Here is a 17,541-nt window from a genome sequence, read left to right on the forward strand (position 1 = left end):
AGTCTCTCTTAATAATAATAATTTCAACCTCTATTTCAAGGATGAACTGTTTAAGCTGCCTTTTCTACAGGTTCTTCCATAGACAAACACTGGACTTTTTTTGCATTAACAGGCCTAACAGAAAGCAGAGGAATGGCGATTCCTCTGCTTTCTCTTGGACCTGTTAATATAAAAAATGTCAATTAACTTACGAGGGTGGTCTGAAAGCTTTTCGGCCTCAACCACAGCTGGCAACACTATTGGCAAGATTTTTTTTTTTTTCTAAGTTGGTACATCCGTCATAGGTATCCATGTGAAATTGCAAGTCATTCTATCAAGTAGTTTGTTTTATACAGCTGTCTGAAGCAAAAGTGTTGTCTGTATCCCTTGAAATGGATAAAATTGAGTATCATGCGGTTATAAAATTCTTTGTAAAAGAAGGTTTAATGCCAAAAGAAATTCATTCGAAGTGTTCATAAAAATTTATGGGCACTCTTCTCCTTCGTTTTCGACAATTTAGAAATAAGCTTCTGAGTTTAAACATTTCCGTACCAATCTTGAAGATGATCCACATGAAGGATATCCAAAAAGTGTAACAACACCAGAAATCATTGATCAAGTGCACGATATGGCATTGGATGCCCGGCGAGTCCAAGTGCATGAAATTGCTGAGACTATAGGCAATTCAAAAGAACGTGTAGGATATATATATTTTGCATGAAGAATTGCTAATGGGTGCCGTGCTTGCTCATAGCAGATCAAAAACACACTCGCATGAAAATCTCTGAACGGTGCTTGGAGCGTTTTAACAAGAATCAAACTGATTTTGTACATCGATTTATTACTATGGATGAGCTTGGATTCACCATTACACACCAGAATCCAAACAGTGCACAGAAGTCCACTGTTCTGACTGCTTATTATCCTGTCCCTGTAGTGGTTCTCAGTAAGATCTGCAAAATACCCCTCTACAGCTGCAATCACCTCTTGATTCGAAGAAAAACGTCGACCAGCAAGGAAGAGTTTTAGTTTTGGGAAGAGATAGAAGTCAGAGGGAGCCAAATCGGGGAATAGGGTGGATGTTCCAACAATTCATAGCGCAGATCCCTTAATTTTCCCACTACCAAAACACCTTTGTGGGCAGGTACACTGTCCCGATGAAAGATGATTTTTTTTTGTTCTGAAAACCGGGTCTTTTCTCACGAATTTTTTCGTCTAGTCTGGTTAAAAGATCGGAATAATATTCTCCAGTTATTGTTTTACCCTTTTCAAGATAATTAATAAACAAAATGCCTTTAGCATCCCAAAACAGTGATGCCATGACTGTTCCTGCTGATGAAACCGACTTTGTCTTCTTTGGCACTGAAGAACCGGCTTCTATCCACTGTTTTGACTGCTGTTTGGATTCTGGTGTGCATGGTAAATCCAAGTCTCATCCATAGTAATAAATTGACGCACAAAATCAGTTTTATTCATGTTAAAATGCTCCAAGCACTGTTCAGAGATTTTCATGCAAGTGCATTTTTTATCTGCTGTGAGCAAGTACGGCACCAATCTTGCACAAAGTTTTTTCATTTGCGATTCTTCATACAAAATATATAATCTACACATTTTTTTGAAATGCCTGTAGTCTCAGCAATTTCACACACTTTGACTCACCAGTCATCCAATATCATATTGTGCACTTGTTCAATGATTTCTGGTGTTGTTACACTTTTTGGATATCCTTCATGTGGATCATCTTCAAGGGTGGTGCGGCCATGTTTAAACTCAGCAGCCCATTTCTTAATTGTTGAAAGCGAAGAAGAAGAGTGCCCATAAACCTTTATTAACTTAGAATGAATTTCATCTGGTGTTAGACCTTCTTTTATAAAGAATTTTATAACTGCACAATACTCAACTTAATCCATTTCAAGCGATACAGACAACACTTTTGCTTCAGACAACTGTATAAAACAAACTATTTGATAGAATGACTTGCAATTTCACATGGATACTTATGACAGATGTACCAACTTAGAAAAAAAAAAAAATCTTGCCGATAGTGTTGCCATCTATAGTCAAGGCCGAGAACTTTTTAGACCACCCTCGTATTAAATCTGATATCAAAACTAACAATGTTAATCTCACTTTATGCAGATGTTATACTTCTGAATAAATCAAGTACAAGTCTACAACATTCCCTGGCTAAATAGAATAATTGTTGTAATAAATTTGTATGAAAATCAGCAATAAAAAAAACAAAGACAATGAAAATAGGCATAAACATTGAAAACAGTGACTGTATCCTGAATAGTGAGCCAATAGATCAAGTAAAACATTTCAGCTACTTTAGGCATAATTTTTAGTGAAGATAGTGAATTAAATATGGAAATACAGTAGAATTAGTAAAGCAGATATTATTATTATTATTATGTGACACCTCCAGGGAATCCAAAGACTCATCGAGAGAGAGTGTGCCAACAGCATCGAATCCCCTTCAACTACTAATCGCGCTCAAACTTGCTTAACTTTTTTTGCGTGAGCCATTAGTAGCAGACGCTCTACCAACTGACCAACCTTTGCTGGCTAAGGAAGTCAGCTGAATAAATTTATATGGAATAAGAACGAAATTAGTGAAAACACTAAATTAGCTCTATACAAGACAGTGTTCAAACCAATTTTAACTTATGGATCTAAGAGATATGTTAGAAATAAACACTTGTTCAAAGACTGGATACCTCTAATATGAGAGTTCTGAGAAAGATTAATGGAGTGAACAGATGGCATCAATGGCAGTATCACATTTAAAATAGGATATTAGGAAAGCACTTGCATTTGTTAGCATTCAGGAACATGTTAGTAGAGCTAATTTCATGTGGTACAATCACTTAAACAGAATAGGAGAGGAAAGATTAGCAAAACAAGTGTTCTTTGCCAGGTCAGCAGGAAAAATACCCCAGAGGAATACCAAGATGTAGGTGGATTAATATAGTAAAAATTGCCTTAGAAGACAGAAATATAAGATCTGATAATGTTGGAGTCTTGACAGATAACAGATTAATTTTGAGGAAAATTGTTAATAGAAGTTATCAATATAAGAAGTGAACTCTTAATGTAAATTTTTCATGTAGTGATATAATTATCTTGTACATCCCATGAGGGTACATATCAGGTATTCGATGATGAAGATTACGAATTTGAATTGCAATGGTTTTTCAGCATTTAATCAACTTTGCGATCTTTGTATTTATATTTGTTTTGATGTGTCTAATCCTGAAAAACGTTTTCTTTTAGGTAGCAAAACCAGCGATACATGCAATTTATTTATATAGGTAAAAACTAATAAATTTATTTTTTCTTGCACTCTGCATGAACATAGTCGCTGACCAACAAACTAGATTCCATATGTCTTGAATTATATTTTGTTTTAACCAATGAGTTAGATAATATGTTTTCTTGGAAGAATGGATAAAAAGTTTTTGGATCAGCAGATCGTTCTTCCTTTCTGACAGGAAAACGACAGATAATAAGATAGCAATTGATCTTTTTGGACAATCACCAAACTTATTATTTACTTGCAATTGGTAGTGGTTTACTTACTTTTAAAATTCTTTTTGTTTTCTACTTCTGCAATTCTATTTTCAAATTATATTGAGATGTAACTTACATCTCCTTTATCCTTCCACTTGCCTATCATTATTTCTCGTCATATCTGGCAATTGTTTCGCTTGCATTTTTCATTCTTACTTCTGGAGTATTTTTTTCCTATCCATTCTTGATGTCCCAGTACAGTGAGTTTCTTTTTACAAGAATATCTTAGCCAAATAATCATCATCATCAATTTCCTGATATGTATCCCCAAAGGATGGAAATTTTTTCACTTGGCTATGCTATCAATTATATATTTGGTTTAATCATTTATCCAAGTGTAAGCAAACAAAGTTTGCACCTGAAGTATTTTCAGGACTGGGGCAACTCATGGTAAAGGTGGCATAAGTTCTGATCACTTGCCTTAATATCCCATAATGCAAAGGACATATCCTTATGGGTATATATAATGCTTGCATTATGGAAAGGATCACTACCCAGACCGGTTTCGACCATTATTGAGGTCTCATCAGTGGGAGCCAGACCCAGAGGTGGTGATACCAAGGTGGAAGTAATGCAGAAGTCATATCACCATATACCACTTTCCAAAAGGCATCAACACCCTACTATTAAAATTCTCTGCATTAGAGATAGTTGATGGAAGTTTTTTCACTTGGCTATGCTACCAATTATATATTTGGTTTAATTCTTTATCCAAGTGTAAGCAAACAAAATTTGCACCTGAAGTATTTTCAGGACTGGGGCAACTCGTGGTAAAGGTGGTATAAGTTCTGATCACTTGCCTTAGTATCCCATAATGCAAAGCACATATCCTTATGGGTATGAATAATGCATGCATTATGGAAAGGGTCACTACCCAGACCAGTTTCGACCTTTATTGAGGTCTAAAAATACTTCAGGCACAAACTTTTTTTACTTACACTTGGATAAAGGATTAAACCAAATATATAATTGGTAGCATAGCCAAGTGAAAAAACTTCCATCAACTATCTCTAATCCAGAGAATTTTAATAATAATGTGTTGACACCTTTTGGCAACTGGTATATGGTGATATGACTTCTGCATTACTTCCACCTTGGTATCACCACCTCTGGGTCTGGCTCCCACTGATGAGACCTCAATAAAGGTCAAAACCGGTCTGGGTAGTGACCTTTTCCATAATGCATAGCATTATACATACCCATAAGGATATGTGCTTTGCATTATGGGATACTAACGCAAGTGATCAGAACTTATACCACCTTTACCACGAGTTGCCCCAGTCCTGAAAATACTTCAGGTGCAAACTTTGTTTGCTTACACTTGGATAAAGGATTAAACTAAATATATAATCCCCAAAAGGATGTTCAGTGGTCCATGCAAATATGGTGACCAATATTTAGCTTTCCTTCTAATAAATGTAAAACCACTTTTTGCACGTGTCCTCTGCTTCCAGTCATTCAATACGACAGTATAAAGTACAACTTTTTGGATTAGTTCTTTTGGGAGTTGTCAGCATATAAGGATTGATTCCATATTTATGCTTTTTTTTTTATTTCTGGTGCACTGATGAAATGCTAATTGACCTCGCCAGGGAACCACAGATTCATATAAGGAAAGTTCTCAAGCTGGATAGTATACCTCCAACATCCTTTTATTGAAATAACTGACAACTGGTCTGATTTTATATAACTGGTCTGATAGTTTAGGCTTACCTGGATCAGGATTTCTTGAAAAATAAAGTGACTGCAACATCAGAGAAAACCAATTTCAACTGATACTCAATGCAACATCTTTATTATGAAACAAAGGATTTTTTTTTTTCAGTAATCTTATAGCTTGTTTATTTTTACATTGCCCATGTGCAAAACAATAACTCTTAACAACTCATCTAGAGTTACATTTTTCCACAGACAAATTCAGGATTCAGGATTACTCTTTGGTTTCTTTATGAGTGCGTGTGTTATGAGCAGTGGTAAAGATGAGTAATTTTTTTCAAATTTTAATTAATAATATTAATTTAATGTGTTGTAGTTTTCTGTTTGTTTTTTTAATAAGTGTGTGATTGAGTTTAGATTTTAGGAAAACCTTGTGTATTTTGCATTAAAAACAGATTATCAGTATGGTGCAAAATGCATAGTGGAAAAAATGCTGGCCAAGACATCTTTGCTGGAAAGCTGAATGCGTGAGATTTGCGGAAAGAAAGAAAGACTGGAGTGAATATGAGGGTGAGTGCTAGTTATATCGAGACAGAACATAGTGGAGTAGAGAACACTGATAAAAGTCCAGAAAATGTAAGTGTTGGCAATATTGTCAAAATGCAGTAGTGGAAGGTTCAGGAGAACAAAGAAAACTTCATGAAAGAAACAGAATGAATGTGCGAGTCTTCCTAGGAAAAAGTGTAAGATTGAAAGGCTTTATAGAAACGTCAGGCAATTGGTAGAGCTGAGAAGAGAAAAAAAAACAAGAATATAAGCCTAAGCATGAGGAGGAGGATAAGGCAAAAATTTGTGATAAAAGGATTACTTTATGAGAATGTGACTAGATTTTATTTCCCTGGTAGAAAAAAATGAATATTAGTGAAGCTGTCAGGATGCAAAAAGAAGGTAATAAAAAAAAAAGCTAAAAATAAAAGAAATAATTGTTCTGGCTAGCACTAATAACTTGGAAGGTTAAAAGTATCATATGACAGAAGATATATAAAACTTATGGGAAGAAGAAAATAAGAAGAGCAAGAGAGTAAAGATTACTGCCATGCATTGATAGAAGCCAGTGTGTGTGTGGGGGGGGGGGGGGGCACACATTGTGCAGAGACTGTAGACCTATGGTTTGCACTTAAATAATCATTTAAGTGCAGTCTATATATAAATGACTATACTGATGACCTGCACTTAAATGAATTTGGGGTGTCTAGAAATGGCTTTCTCAAACTTTGTTCACCAAAAAGTGTGAACGTGCAAAGCCAGGAAAACTAAACATATTAGAGTAAATGCAGGTGAGCATGTGCAAATACACCCATGAGGTAATGAGTGTGAAAATGATCAAAAAATGCAGAATCAGTCTCTGAAACCAATGTAAAGGTGGTTGGAGCCTAAGGAGATGCTATAATTTATGTATATTAATGCTAGAATTACAGGCATTAGTGAAACTTGTCTGAGTAAGACAGGCATAGAATGTGAGGAGTATAGAATTTTCAGGGAGGTTAGAGAAAACAGGATGGGAGGAGCATACTGGCAGTTCATTTGAAGCAATTGGGTATGAAACAGAGACCAACAACACAATATATATATAATTGTAATAAATTTAGTTTAACCCTTTATCTAAGTGTGGGCAAACAAAGTTTGCAACTGAAAATATCTTCAGGACTGGGGTAAGGTAGTATAACATCAGGCAACTCGTAATGTACTACCTTACCCCAGTCCTGAAGATATTTTCAGGTGCATACTTTGTTTACTCACACTTGGATAAAGGATTAAACTAAATTTATTATAGTCTAACTAAGTGAAAAATAAACTTTCAATATATATAATTGGTTGCTGCTATATATAGGCTGGGGGTGGGAGATATGTAAGGATGATGTGGAAGACACGCATCAACAAATTAGCAGAATTAGTACAGGCAAATAATTATTATGGAGGGGGACTTCGTAACTGAAGTCCCCCATAATACTTATTTGGAGAGATAGATTGAAAGGAGGAGGAAAGATCACGTGGTAGGAAGGAAAAGGACTTTATTCACCTACTAAGAAATAACTACTGAAAACAGCATGTGATGGAAAAGACACTGAGTTTGAGATTGTTGAGATCTGGTCATAGGATAAGAAGATATGTCCATAACAAAGTTAGCCACATTATTGCTGTCTGAAAAGAGTGATCATGCAGTCTCAACTGGGAGGTTGCAAAACATGAAATATAAGAGAAAGCTTGAAGCAGTGCATGGGAGATAGTCAAGGGGTATCTGAATGAAGCAATATCACACTGTATACCCAATGTCAGAGGATAAATCAAATAGGAGTTAGACAGATGAGTAGTATATCATTAAGCAAGATCTCTAAAAAGAAAGCTCACAGCAATACAAAGCTCAGGCAAGAGAGGTGACTAGCATAATAAGGAAATCCCAAAGAGCTTCTTGTGGTATCTGGCAAGTAAAAGGAAAAATGACAATGAAGGATAACTTGAAAATGAGCTGAATGATGGTAATGTGACAGAAGCAGACAAAATGTAGGAATAGAAGATGATTAATCAGACATACTTAGGATATTGAGGAATCACAATGCAAATATGACTGTGGGATTAGATGCCACATCAGCTTGTGGACCGAGTTTGGAAAGGAATTGGCAATGTCTCTGTGATAAAGTCCCAAGGGAATGGGAGGGCAAAATATTTCCACTACATAAAAGGGAGATGCCAAGACAGGTAACAAACTACAGACCGATCAGTATCTTGAGAGTGGTGGAAAGAGTACTGGAAAAGTTTGTCAAAGACAGAATTAAAGAATGAGTGGATAATATAACATATCACTTATTGGTCAACAGTTCCAGGCGTCAGTCCCCACCTGACAGCAGTCAGTTTGACTTCACTCCCTGCAACTTTTTTCTGTTCCCAAAGACAAAATTTCAACTGAAAGGGAATCTTTTTAACACAACTAAGAAGATAGAGGGATGAATGAAATCATGGAAAAACTGCTGGGATTGCTGTATACATGCCCAAGGAGACAGTGGAAACTAGGAACTAGGGTAAGTAATTTTTTTTTAATGGTCAAATTCCTAGAACTTTTGGGTAGCACCTCATATGACAAGATTTTGTGTGAAACTCAGTTATTGAAAGTGGAACAAATAGATAGATATGAAATGGTTGATGGACAGATAAGAGTAATATATGAAGGAGCAGAATCCAAAGAAAAGCAGTGATTAGTAGTGGGCTGTAAGGCTCTGTTGCTTGGACCACTACTTTTAATTTGTACATAAATGACAGGAAATTATTTGGATAGAAATATTCAGTTGTTTTCATGATGATGCAAAATTGGGTAGCATAAGTTAAAGCAATTTAGAGAGCTTGCAGGATGATTTAAACAGGCTGACAGCATGGACAAAAGGTAATGGATGCAATTTAATGTGGAAAGGTACAATTATTCATTATGGAATGAAAGGATTATATGCTATACTACAGGAAATTGATGAAGCTATGGATTTCAGGGTGTTGTGGATAGAGAGTTAAAGTTCAGAGGATATATTGCTAATGTGGCAAAGGTAGTAGTTCATAGGATTACTTGTTTATTGAAGAACACACTAACAAGCAAAGATGAAGTTATCATTCCTCTTTGTAAGGCATTGATATGACTACATGTGAATAACTGATCAAGTGTGGTCATCTAGTTTTCTCGAGGAAGTGGAAGTTGCGGTGATCTAGTCATGGTGATCCAGAGGTAAGTGGCCAAGATGTTGAGTGGTTTGTGGCTCCCTACAAGGATAGAATGAGAGGTTGTGGGTTGCACAAGTCGGTTGATAGGCAGAAAAGAGGGGATATGATGGAGACATTTAAGTTACTGAATGGATTTTATAGGATTGATGCAGACAAAATATTTCAGCATTGGCTAGAAGAGGTAGAGCAAGGGATCAGTTCTGTAAACTGAGTAAGAGTGTGTTTAGCAAGGTTTTTAAGTACGAGATATTTTCTCTCTTGGAGAGTAGTGAATAAGTGGAATGAGTTTGCAGAGTATCTGTGCAATAATAATAATAAATATTTTAAGGATTTATAACAAAAGATTTATACAAGCATACTTGAGAAGAGACTAAGAAAAATCTGCATATCCCTTCCTGTTTGGGCCCAAATAAGGGTTGTCAGGATCAGATTTTCACTTTAAGATAAATAGTCAAGAAATATAGGTATTATTTCTGGGAAAATTCCCATGTTACTCCTCTTAAAAATTATTATTTTTACGGTTATTTTAGCCTGTTTCCATTTAGGAGTGTCCCTTATTTTAAATACATTTGCTTTTTACTCAAGAATTTTTTAGGGCATTATTATATTATTTTAGAGGTAAATATATGCAGACTAATAGAGGAAGAAAGTTTGCACATACCTTGTTTGGATGTCTTCGTTCTCCATACTTCTGCTGTTAGGCTGATAATGGGTGGGGGTAGGAAACGTGGGGGGTTGTTTGAGGCAAGGTAGGAAGATTAAATTAGAAAACCTGTTTTTTTTTTTTTTTTAAATAATATATATACATATATATTATTATATTTCAGGGCGCTTCTTTGGGAAAAAGGAAGGGATTTATGGGAAACAGGGCCGTTTCGATCATGTATCATCATCGGAACATTTCAGGAAAAGCGTAGGGCTATGTCATGTCAGCTTGGTGTATCTGCCTTAGAAGGACTTTTGTTTTCGCTTATTGGTCGGAGTCGTGACCTAATTTTTATGTTGTGGAGCTTCCAACACTGGGAAATTAGGTAGGGTCAGTGGACGTTTGATCGAGTTTTCGTCACATTTTATGGCTATTGTTTCCGATATTCTAAGCATTGTTTCATTGTCTTGTTTGTCTATTATTATGGCCTTGTCAATTTGCAGGGTATGTTTCTGTTCAAGGGAGCGAACTCCAGAAAATAAATAATGTTACTTTATCCCAGGAAGACGTCCTCTCCTCGTTGGATGCAATTTCATTATACACTAACATGGACGTCCCCAGAACATTAGACATCGTACACGCACTACTCACAGAGGACCGACCACACTCTGCACGCACGTACAAAATTAACACCAAATAACATCATAAACTTGATAACTCATAATATCAGCTAACTTCTTTAAGTTCAACAACATATATATATATATTCAAATTTTTGGTCTCCCTATGGACCAAAACATCAGTGGACAACTAGTGGAATTATTCCTGGCACACATAGAATCACTCCTATTCCATCATCCTCCCCCCCCACATCACCTTTTATGACAGATATGTGGATGACATTCTATGCATTGGAGAACCTATACACATCACCACCTTACAAACATCCCTTAACAATTACAGCAACAGAACTAAAATTCACCATGGAAACTGAACAGAACAAATCCATCAATTTTCTTAAACCTGACATTAATCAGAACTAACAACAAAATAGCTACGAAAATATACCATAAACCCACATATCGGAAACTACCTCCATTTCAGTTCATACCATCCATATCAGTTAAAAAATCAGTCATCCTAACACAATTTATAAATGCTTACAAATTCTCAACTAACTGTAATTATCTCAACACAGAATTAAATAATTTAACACGGATTTTTAAAAATCGTGACTATCCCACACAGAACCGACACTAGGGTCTTTGCCACTCCCATGCAATTTCTATCTAAGCGCCCCTGTAACGATCCGGGCGTGTGTGGTTCTTTTACATGAAATTTCTTAAATAAATTTTGACAGAACAGTCGCACATTGGTTCGCTAAATGTAACGAACCGGGGGTGTTTACTAGGCAGGATAATCGTCAAAAACCCGAATATTCAAAAAATTCTCAAAAGTTAAAGCAAATTTTGATAAAGCCACTTCACTTTAATCGTTGAATATAATGATACAGGGATTATAGCTTCTCACCGACCCGAATTGCTAACAAAATTCAAATGAATTTTAATTAAAGTTAAAATTTATTTGAACTAAAGTTTAAAAAATTCTTGCATTTTACAAGTTACTAAATTTTTAGTAACTTGTAAAATTTTTTTAATAATTTTTTTAAGTGGAACTATCTTTTAGGTAAATAAAAGAAACGCAAGATAGATGAGAAAATAAGAATTCAGAAATAATTAGAACATTTAATATAAGTATTCAAAAAATAACATCTTTACAGAATAACAGAAAATAAATTAAATTACATAAATATACTTGAAATTTTTTTAATTAAAATTTTAGGGTTTTTGATTTCATATTCAAAAAATTAGAATACAATGGTCTTGACGTCTAATTCCGCACATATATCATTTTCAGTAGCTATTAACGCCAAACTAACAAGCTTTTTTCTGTGATATACTTGTTCTTAAGTAGGTTTTAATCAAGTTCAGCTTGGAAACGGAACGTTCACCGCTCGCTACACTAACAAGTAAGGTTAATAGTATTCTTAAAGCAATTGAAAAGTTTGGGAAAGATAAATTATTGGACACAATAAAATTAAGAATATCGAAAGGGTTTTGAATATTTAAATTAACATTCTGAAAAATATCCCAGAAAGCACATAACTCGTCATATAGTTCTACTGCATTTATGTCTTTATTGTCGCCATCCTTCAAGAGAATCTCTAAATTGTCACAATTTTTTCGTAAATCTTCATTATTAATTTGTAGTAATCTATACAAGAAATTGAAATTATCATAATATGTTTTTAGTTGTTCAAAATGCTCTATTATTAACGAACACATTGCAACATCTAGAAGTGTATAAAACACATTCACTCTAAATTTATCTTCTGCCGACATGATGCTCATTGTCAAAATGTCATGTCTTCTTTCATCGTCGAACTTCCGTATCAGTTTTAAATTCTTGTTCTCCATCCACCTCTTCACTCAGTTCTTTTTTAGAACTTCTTTAAAAGTTGTATCTGATCGATACTCTTGTAGGAATATTTTTAAGTTTTCGATAGATTCTAAAGCAAGTGTAATGTTCATATTTTTGTCTTGAAGCATTTTACTCACATGGTTTATTCTGTCAAGTAAATCATGCCAAGTTATAAGATAGCAAATAAATTTGTAGTCCTTTATTTCAGCACATAACGTTTGTGCTTCATGCTGAGTTTCTTTATTAAAATCTTCATTATTTAAAATTTCAAAAAGTGCATCGTAAATTTCTCCTAACTGATATCGTAGAGGGCGGATTGCATTAATTCTACTTTACCATCGCGTTTCTGATGGCTGTTTCAAGGTTAATTTTTTATGAACTTTAAAAGGATTGCCCAACGTTTGTAAGAGAATGAAAAGAAATTGTATGTTTATTGAATAATTGCAAAGAAACTAATTGTATCTGCATTCACTTTGGCTGTATCGTTAATGATTAAATTTAGAGTATGAGCAGCACATGGCACGTAAAAAGCTCGAGGATTTTTGTTCAAAAGCAAATTTTGGAGCCCATATTTTCTCCCTTTCATATTTGACCCATTGTCATACCCTTGACCTCACATGTCTTCAATGGGAATGTTCCACTTTTCCAGTTGTTCCATTATTGTTGCACATAAACCACGTCCTGTGGAATCTGATATATCTGCAAAACCTAAAACGTTTTCCCAGATCTTGACAATTCCATTGACACAGGAAACAAAGCGAATAATAATGGTAATTTGTTCTGTTTTACTTGCATCAGGTGTGTAGTCTAAAATTATGGAATAATATTTAGATTTTCGAATAGATAATTCAAAAATCTAAATATTAGATTTTAGAATTATCAATTCGAAATGTATCCCTGATTATCAATTTGGATACATATCGAATTATCAATTCGATATGTATCCCTGATTGCATTACTCATACAGTGTACTCTATTGTTTCGTTGTAGGGCCCTTTCAACATGATTTTCCATAACGGGATCAAACTTCGCAAACAGTTCAACTAATTTTAAAAAATTGCCTTTATTCCTTTCATATAAATTATCAGATGATCTGCAAACAACTAAATTTTGGCTACCAAGGAATTTTATAATTTCAATCAAGCGTTCTAAAACACTCGTCCAATGTTTCTTTTCCATTTCATACATGCTTTGAGTCTGGAAATCAATAGTAGTTTTTTTTTTTTTTTAATTTTTATCAAGTTTCTTCCATTTTAGGAAATTTTTCATGTGAGTTAAACTAGTCTCATGTCTATGCAAAGTTGTACTTACATTTCTCCAATCGCTATAACCTACAAGACTACTTGATTCAGTAGGTGCGAAAAGTTTGCAAAAAACAGAATTTAAAGTTTTGGAATAAATAATTCTTGGCGCGAGCTCCCCGTTTTCCATTTTTCTATTATAATATGTGTCGCCAAATTTACGACCATATGTATCTCTAGGATATATTATATTTTTCTTTTGAAAAAGCCCCATTTCAATTAAAACAACTCATAATTTTTCATCAATATTTCCCCATTCACCTGGATTTTCTAAATTTACAGACTAACAATGTGTTAGTTTCGTGGTCAACTACCACTAAATCTTCTCCTGACTGTTTTTCACTTAAATCATGCGTCTTGTTCAATAGTTGCAATAGCACTTTCATGCAAACTGGATGTTGTGCACGGTTCTTCAACTCTGATGTATCGAGTTGGTTACAATCTGCATCAGAATATTTTAATAAATTTATTAAAAGCCCCAGTTTGTTTCTTAATATCTGCTTCTTTCGCAGCATGACGCTTAGGATTTTGTGTACCGGATAACTTTTTTTTAATTTTTGATTCCATTTCTATTTTATATCCACAAGAAATTATTACACAACATGACACAGAGACGAAATAATAGTCCACACTATACTACTGTCAGTAGCCTACCGAGATGAGTATCATATTACACAACACGACACAGAGACGAAATAATAGTCTGCACCGCGCTGTCAGTAGCCTACTAAGGCTACTTGACTATTACACAACACGACACAGAGACGAAATAATAGTCTGCACTGAGCTACTGTCAGTAGCCTACTGAGATACGTACCATATGACTGGTTAACTAGCAACAAATGTTTTGTATGAAAATTCGTTTCTGCGTATAAAAACCATTCACCGTTTCACTTTTGATGAACTGCAGTAGACACAACAATCTGCAGGCAAGCATTTAGCCTGCTCCCGCTGCAAAATTGTAAACAGCCAGCTGATCAAAGAGGCGGCAATATACAATTCTTTTAAATTTTTATTAGGTGTATCCGGCCTTATTTATTTTAATATTGATCATTCTAAGAATTTTTTGTTTTTATGATAAAAATTTTGTTTCTTAAAAATGAACTTATGAACCGTGCCCCGGCGGCGCCTGCATGCACCGCATTCACTGCATACCCGCTTCCGCTGGCCCTGATCCCACACAACTAATAAATTACGCAAACAGAACAGCAAAAACCCGTCAAAACAACCATACAACCAAAACAGACTTCCCAACACGAAAGATTATCAAATTGCCATACATACAAAACACATACAAAGCCTACCAATACATTTTCAAACACACAAACTATAAGCTAGTATTCATCACGAACCAAAAATTAGCAACTATCCTAAAACCCACTAAATCTCTCGCACTCAAAGAAATGCTAGAACACCACAATATAGTCTACAAATTTCCTTGCTAAAAAGACTGTGATATCACCTACACAGTTCTAACATCAGGTATTTATGGGCTAGACTACAAGAACACTTCCGTGACTGTAACATCCCTATTCCGGAACATTTAAACACAAAAAACGCAACATCAAAAAGAAAATACAGAGTACAGGGAAGATAGAAATAGCAGTTCATGCCCTTGAACAGAAACATACCCTGCAAATTGACAAGGCCACAATAATAGACAAACAAGACAATGAAACAATGCTTAGAATATCAGAAACAATAGCCATAAAATGTCACACAAAATTCAATCAACGTCCACCGATCCACCTAATTTCTGAGTGTTGGAAGCTCCACAACATAAAAATTAGGTCATGACTCCGACCAGTAAGTGAAAAAAATGTTCCGAAGATGATACACGATCGAAACGGCTCTTACCCTGTTAACGCTCTCCCCCGGCCCTGTTTCCTATAAATCCCTTCCTTTTTCCCAAAGAAGCGCCCTTAAATATAATAATATATATATATATGTGTGTATATATATTATTATTTTTTCTAAAAAAAACCCGGGTTTTCTAATTTAATCTTCCCACCTTGCCACAAACAACCCCCCCCCCACACATTTCCTACCCCCTTTATCGGCCTAACAGCAAAAGTATGGAGAACGAAGACATCCTAACATCCAAAGAAGGTATGTGCAAAATTTCTTCCTCTATTAGTCTGCATATATTTACCTCTAAAATAATATAATAATGCCCTAAAATATTCTTGCGTAAAAAGCTAATGTATTTAAAATAAGGGACACTCCTAAATGGAAACAGGCTAAAATAGCTGTATAAATAATAGTCAAGAAATTATCTACTCTATATATATATATATAAAATGATAAGCCCTTTTTATGTCACGTTTTGAAACTCAGGGCTACCCTGAGTGTCGAGTCTTCAAAATTCGAATCATCAGAATCCAAGGAGAACCGGCCTACCAGTCTGGAAACATGATATTGACACAGGGGGGGGACCCCTTTCGAGTCTTCAAAATTCAAGGAGAACCAGCCTACTATCCTGGAAAGGGGTTGGGCACCATAGGAGCATAGTCCTCCCCCCAGTGTCAATATAAAAAGAATCTGCATTAATGTTTTGGAGATCTGGAAAGGCATATGATAAGGTGCCAAGAGAAAAGCTTTTTAACATGCTACAATTATATGGTGTAAACTAGAAATATATTGAGCAATATGAAATCTACATTTAAATTGTATGTCAGTAGTTAGAACCGAAGGAAGTATAAGAAGGTTTTGTGTGGAATCAAGTGTAAGACAAGAGTGTATATTATCTCCACTGTTATTCATAATCTATATGAAAGAAAGTGGCATTAAACCTAATATTAATAGCAGAGATGATCTCAACTCTACTTTATTCAATTATGCTATACTAAACAGATCCAGTACAAGTCTGACGGATTCCTGAACAAAACTAAATAATATTGTAGAATATTTGGTATGAAAATCAGAGCAGTAAAAACACAAACACTGAAAATAGGAAGAGTATGATCAGCTGCATCCTGAACGTGAAACCAACATAGAACACAGGGCAAAATAAATATGGAAAAAGACAACAGAAAAATTACCCAAAATACTAAACTAGCTGCATATAACACAGTATTCAGACCAATTTTAACTTAGTGATCTGTGGCCTAAATAAAACAGCTGATTACATTAGAGACCACAGATATGAGAGTTATGAGAAAACTTAGTTGAGTGAACAAATGGAACAAAAATTAAAATATAAGGAAGGAACTTGACATCATTAGCATTCAGGAATGTGTGGGCAGAACTAATCTCAATATGGTAAGGTTCGCTTAAAATGTCAGCAAAACAAGTATTTGATGCAAGAAAAAAAAAGAGAGAGAGAGAGAGAAGACCAAGAAATAGGTAGATTGATGCAGTTCAAAATGCTTCTGAAGACCAAAACATAAGACTTAACAATACCAGAGCCTTGTCACGTAACAGAATAATTTGGAGGAAAAAACTGTTGATAGGAAGTCAGTAATAACACTGTGCAGTTTTTCATGTTATATTATCATAGTATTCTATACACAAACACACACACACCACTTAAGGGTGTACAGGATACAAATTCCTAATATGTATCCTCAAGAGAGACATATCATAAATTTGGTGGCAAGTGATTTTGTTTGTCATCAGTTAAATTGCAAATTTCAAACCTACACTCAAAGTTATTATGCCAGTGAATATAACAGATATTAAAACTACCAAATGAAAATTATTCAAATCCTCATTTGGAGCTTAAAAAAATCCTTACTTGAGATAGTATTGTCAAAATTACCTCTTCTTGAGCTTATTACTGATTCTGATTCAGTGCACGTTGTATCACCCAAATTATCTTTCTGGTCCAGAGTTGTTGCACTACAAGAGAAAACAAAAAGCAATTTGTTAAAACATTTTTATGAAATGACAACATAACACTGACTTTTGCACACTGAATTTATAATGATATTGAAAAAGATGTTCCGGGATAGGACTGTAGTAATTGGTATGAAAATGTCACTTTTTGGTTGAATTAATCAAAACAACAGGACTAAGGTATTTCTGCTATCTATAAATTGTATACTGAATTATAAGAAGAAACCAGTTCCTGAAAAATTTGGCTAAAGCAACTAAAGTCCTAAAGGCAATACATTATGTCTGTTAACTATGCATGCATATCTA

General features: G+C 34.8%; 1 protein-coding gene across 3 annotated transcripts in view; it reads right to left on the minus strand.

Moving 5' to 3' along the window:
* dsh (Segment polarity protein dishevelled) overlaps positions 1–17,541 on the minus strand; it is a 423,724-nt gene that overhangs the window by 324,592 nt on the left and 81,591 nt on the right. For 2 of the 3 annotated variants that reach the window (XM_090392004.1, XM_090392003.1), the window contains exon 4: positions 17,135–17,238. In XM_090392004.1, the coding sequence (XP_090248130.1) occupies positions 17,135–17,238 (104 nt within the window). The remainder of the gene's footprint in view (positions 1–17,134; positions 17,239–17,541) is intronic. The other variant, XM_090392005.1, reaches the window with a different exon arrangement.

The sequence above is a fragment of the Typopeltis vanoorti genome, chromosome 4 (assembly GCF_054136105.1).
Source record: "Typopeltis vanoorti isolate ZY-2024b chromosome 4, IOZ_Tvanoo_1.0, whole genome shotgun sequence".
Taxonomy (NCBI): Eukaryota; Metazoa; Arthropoda; class Arachnida; order Uropygi; family Thelyphonidae; genus Typopeltis; species Typopeltis vanoorti.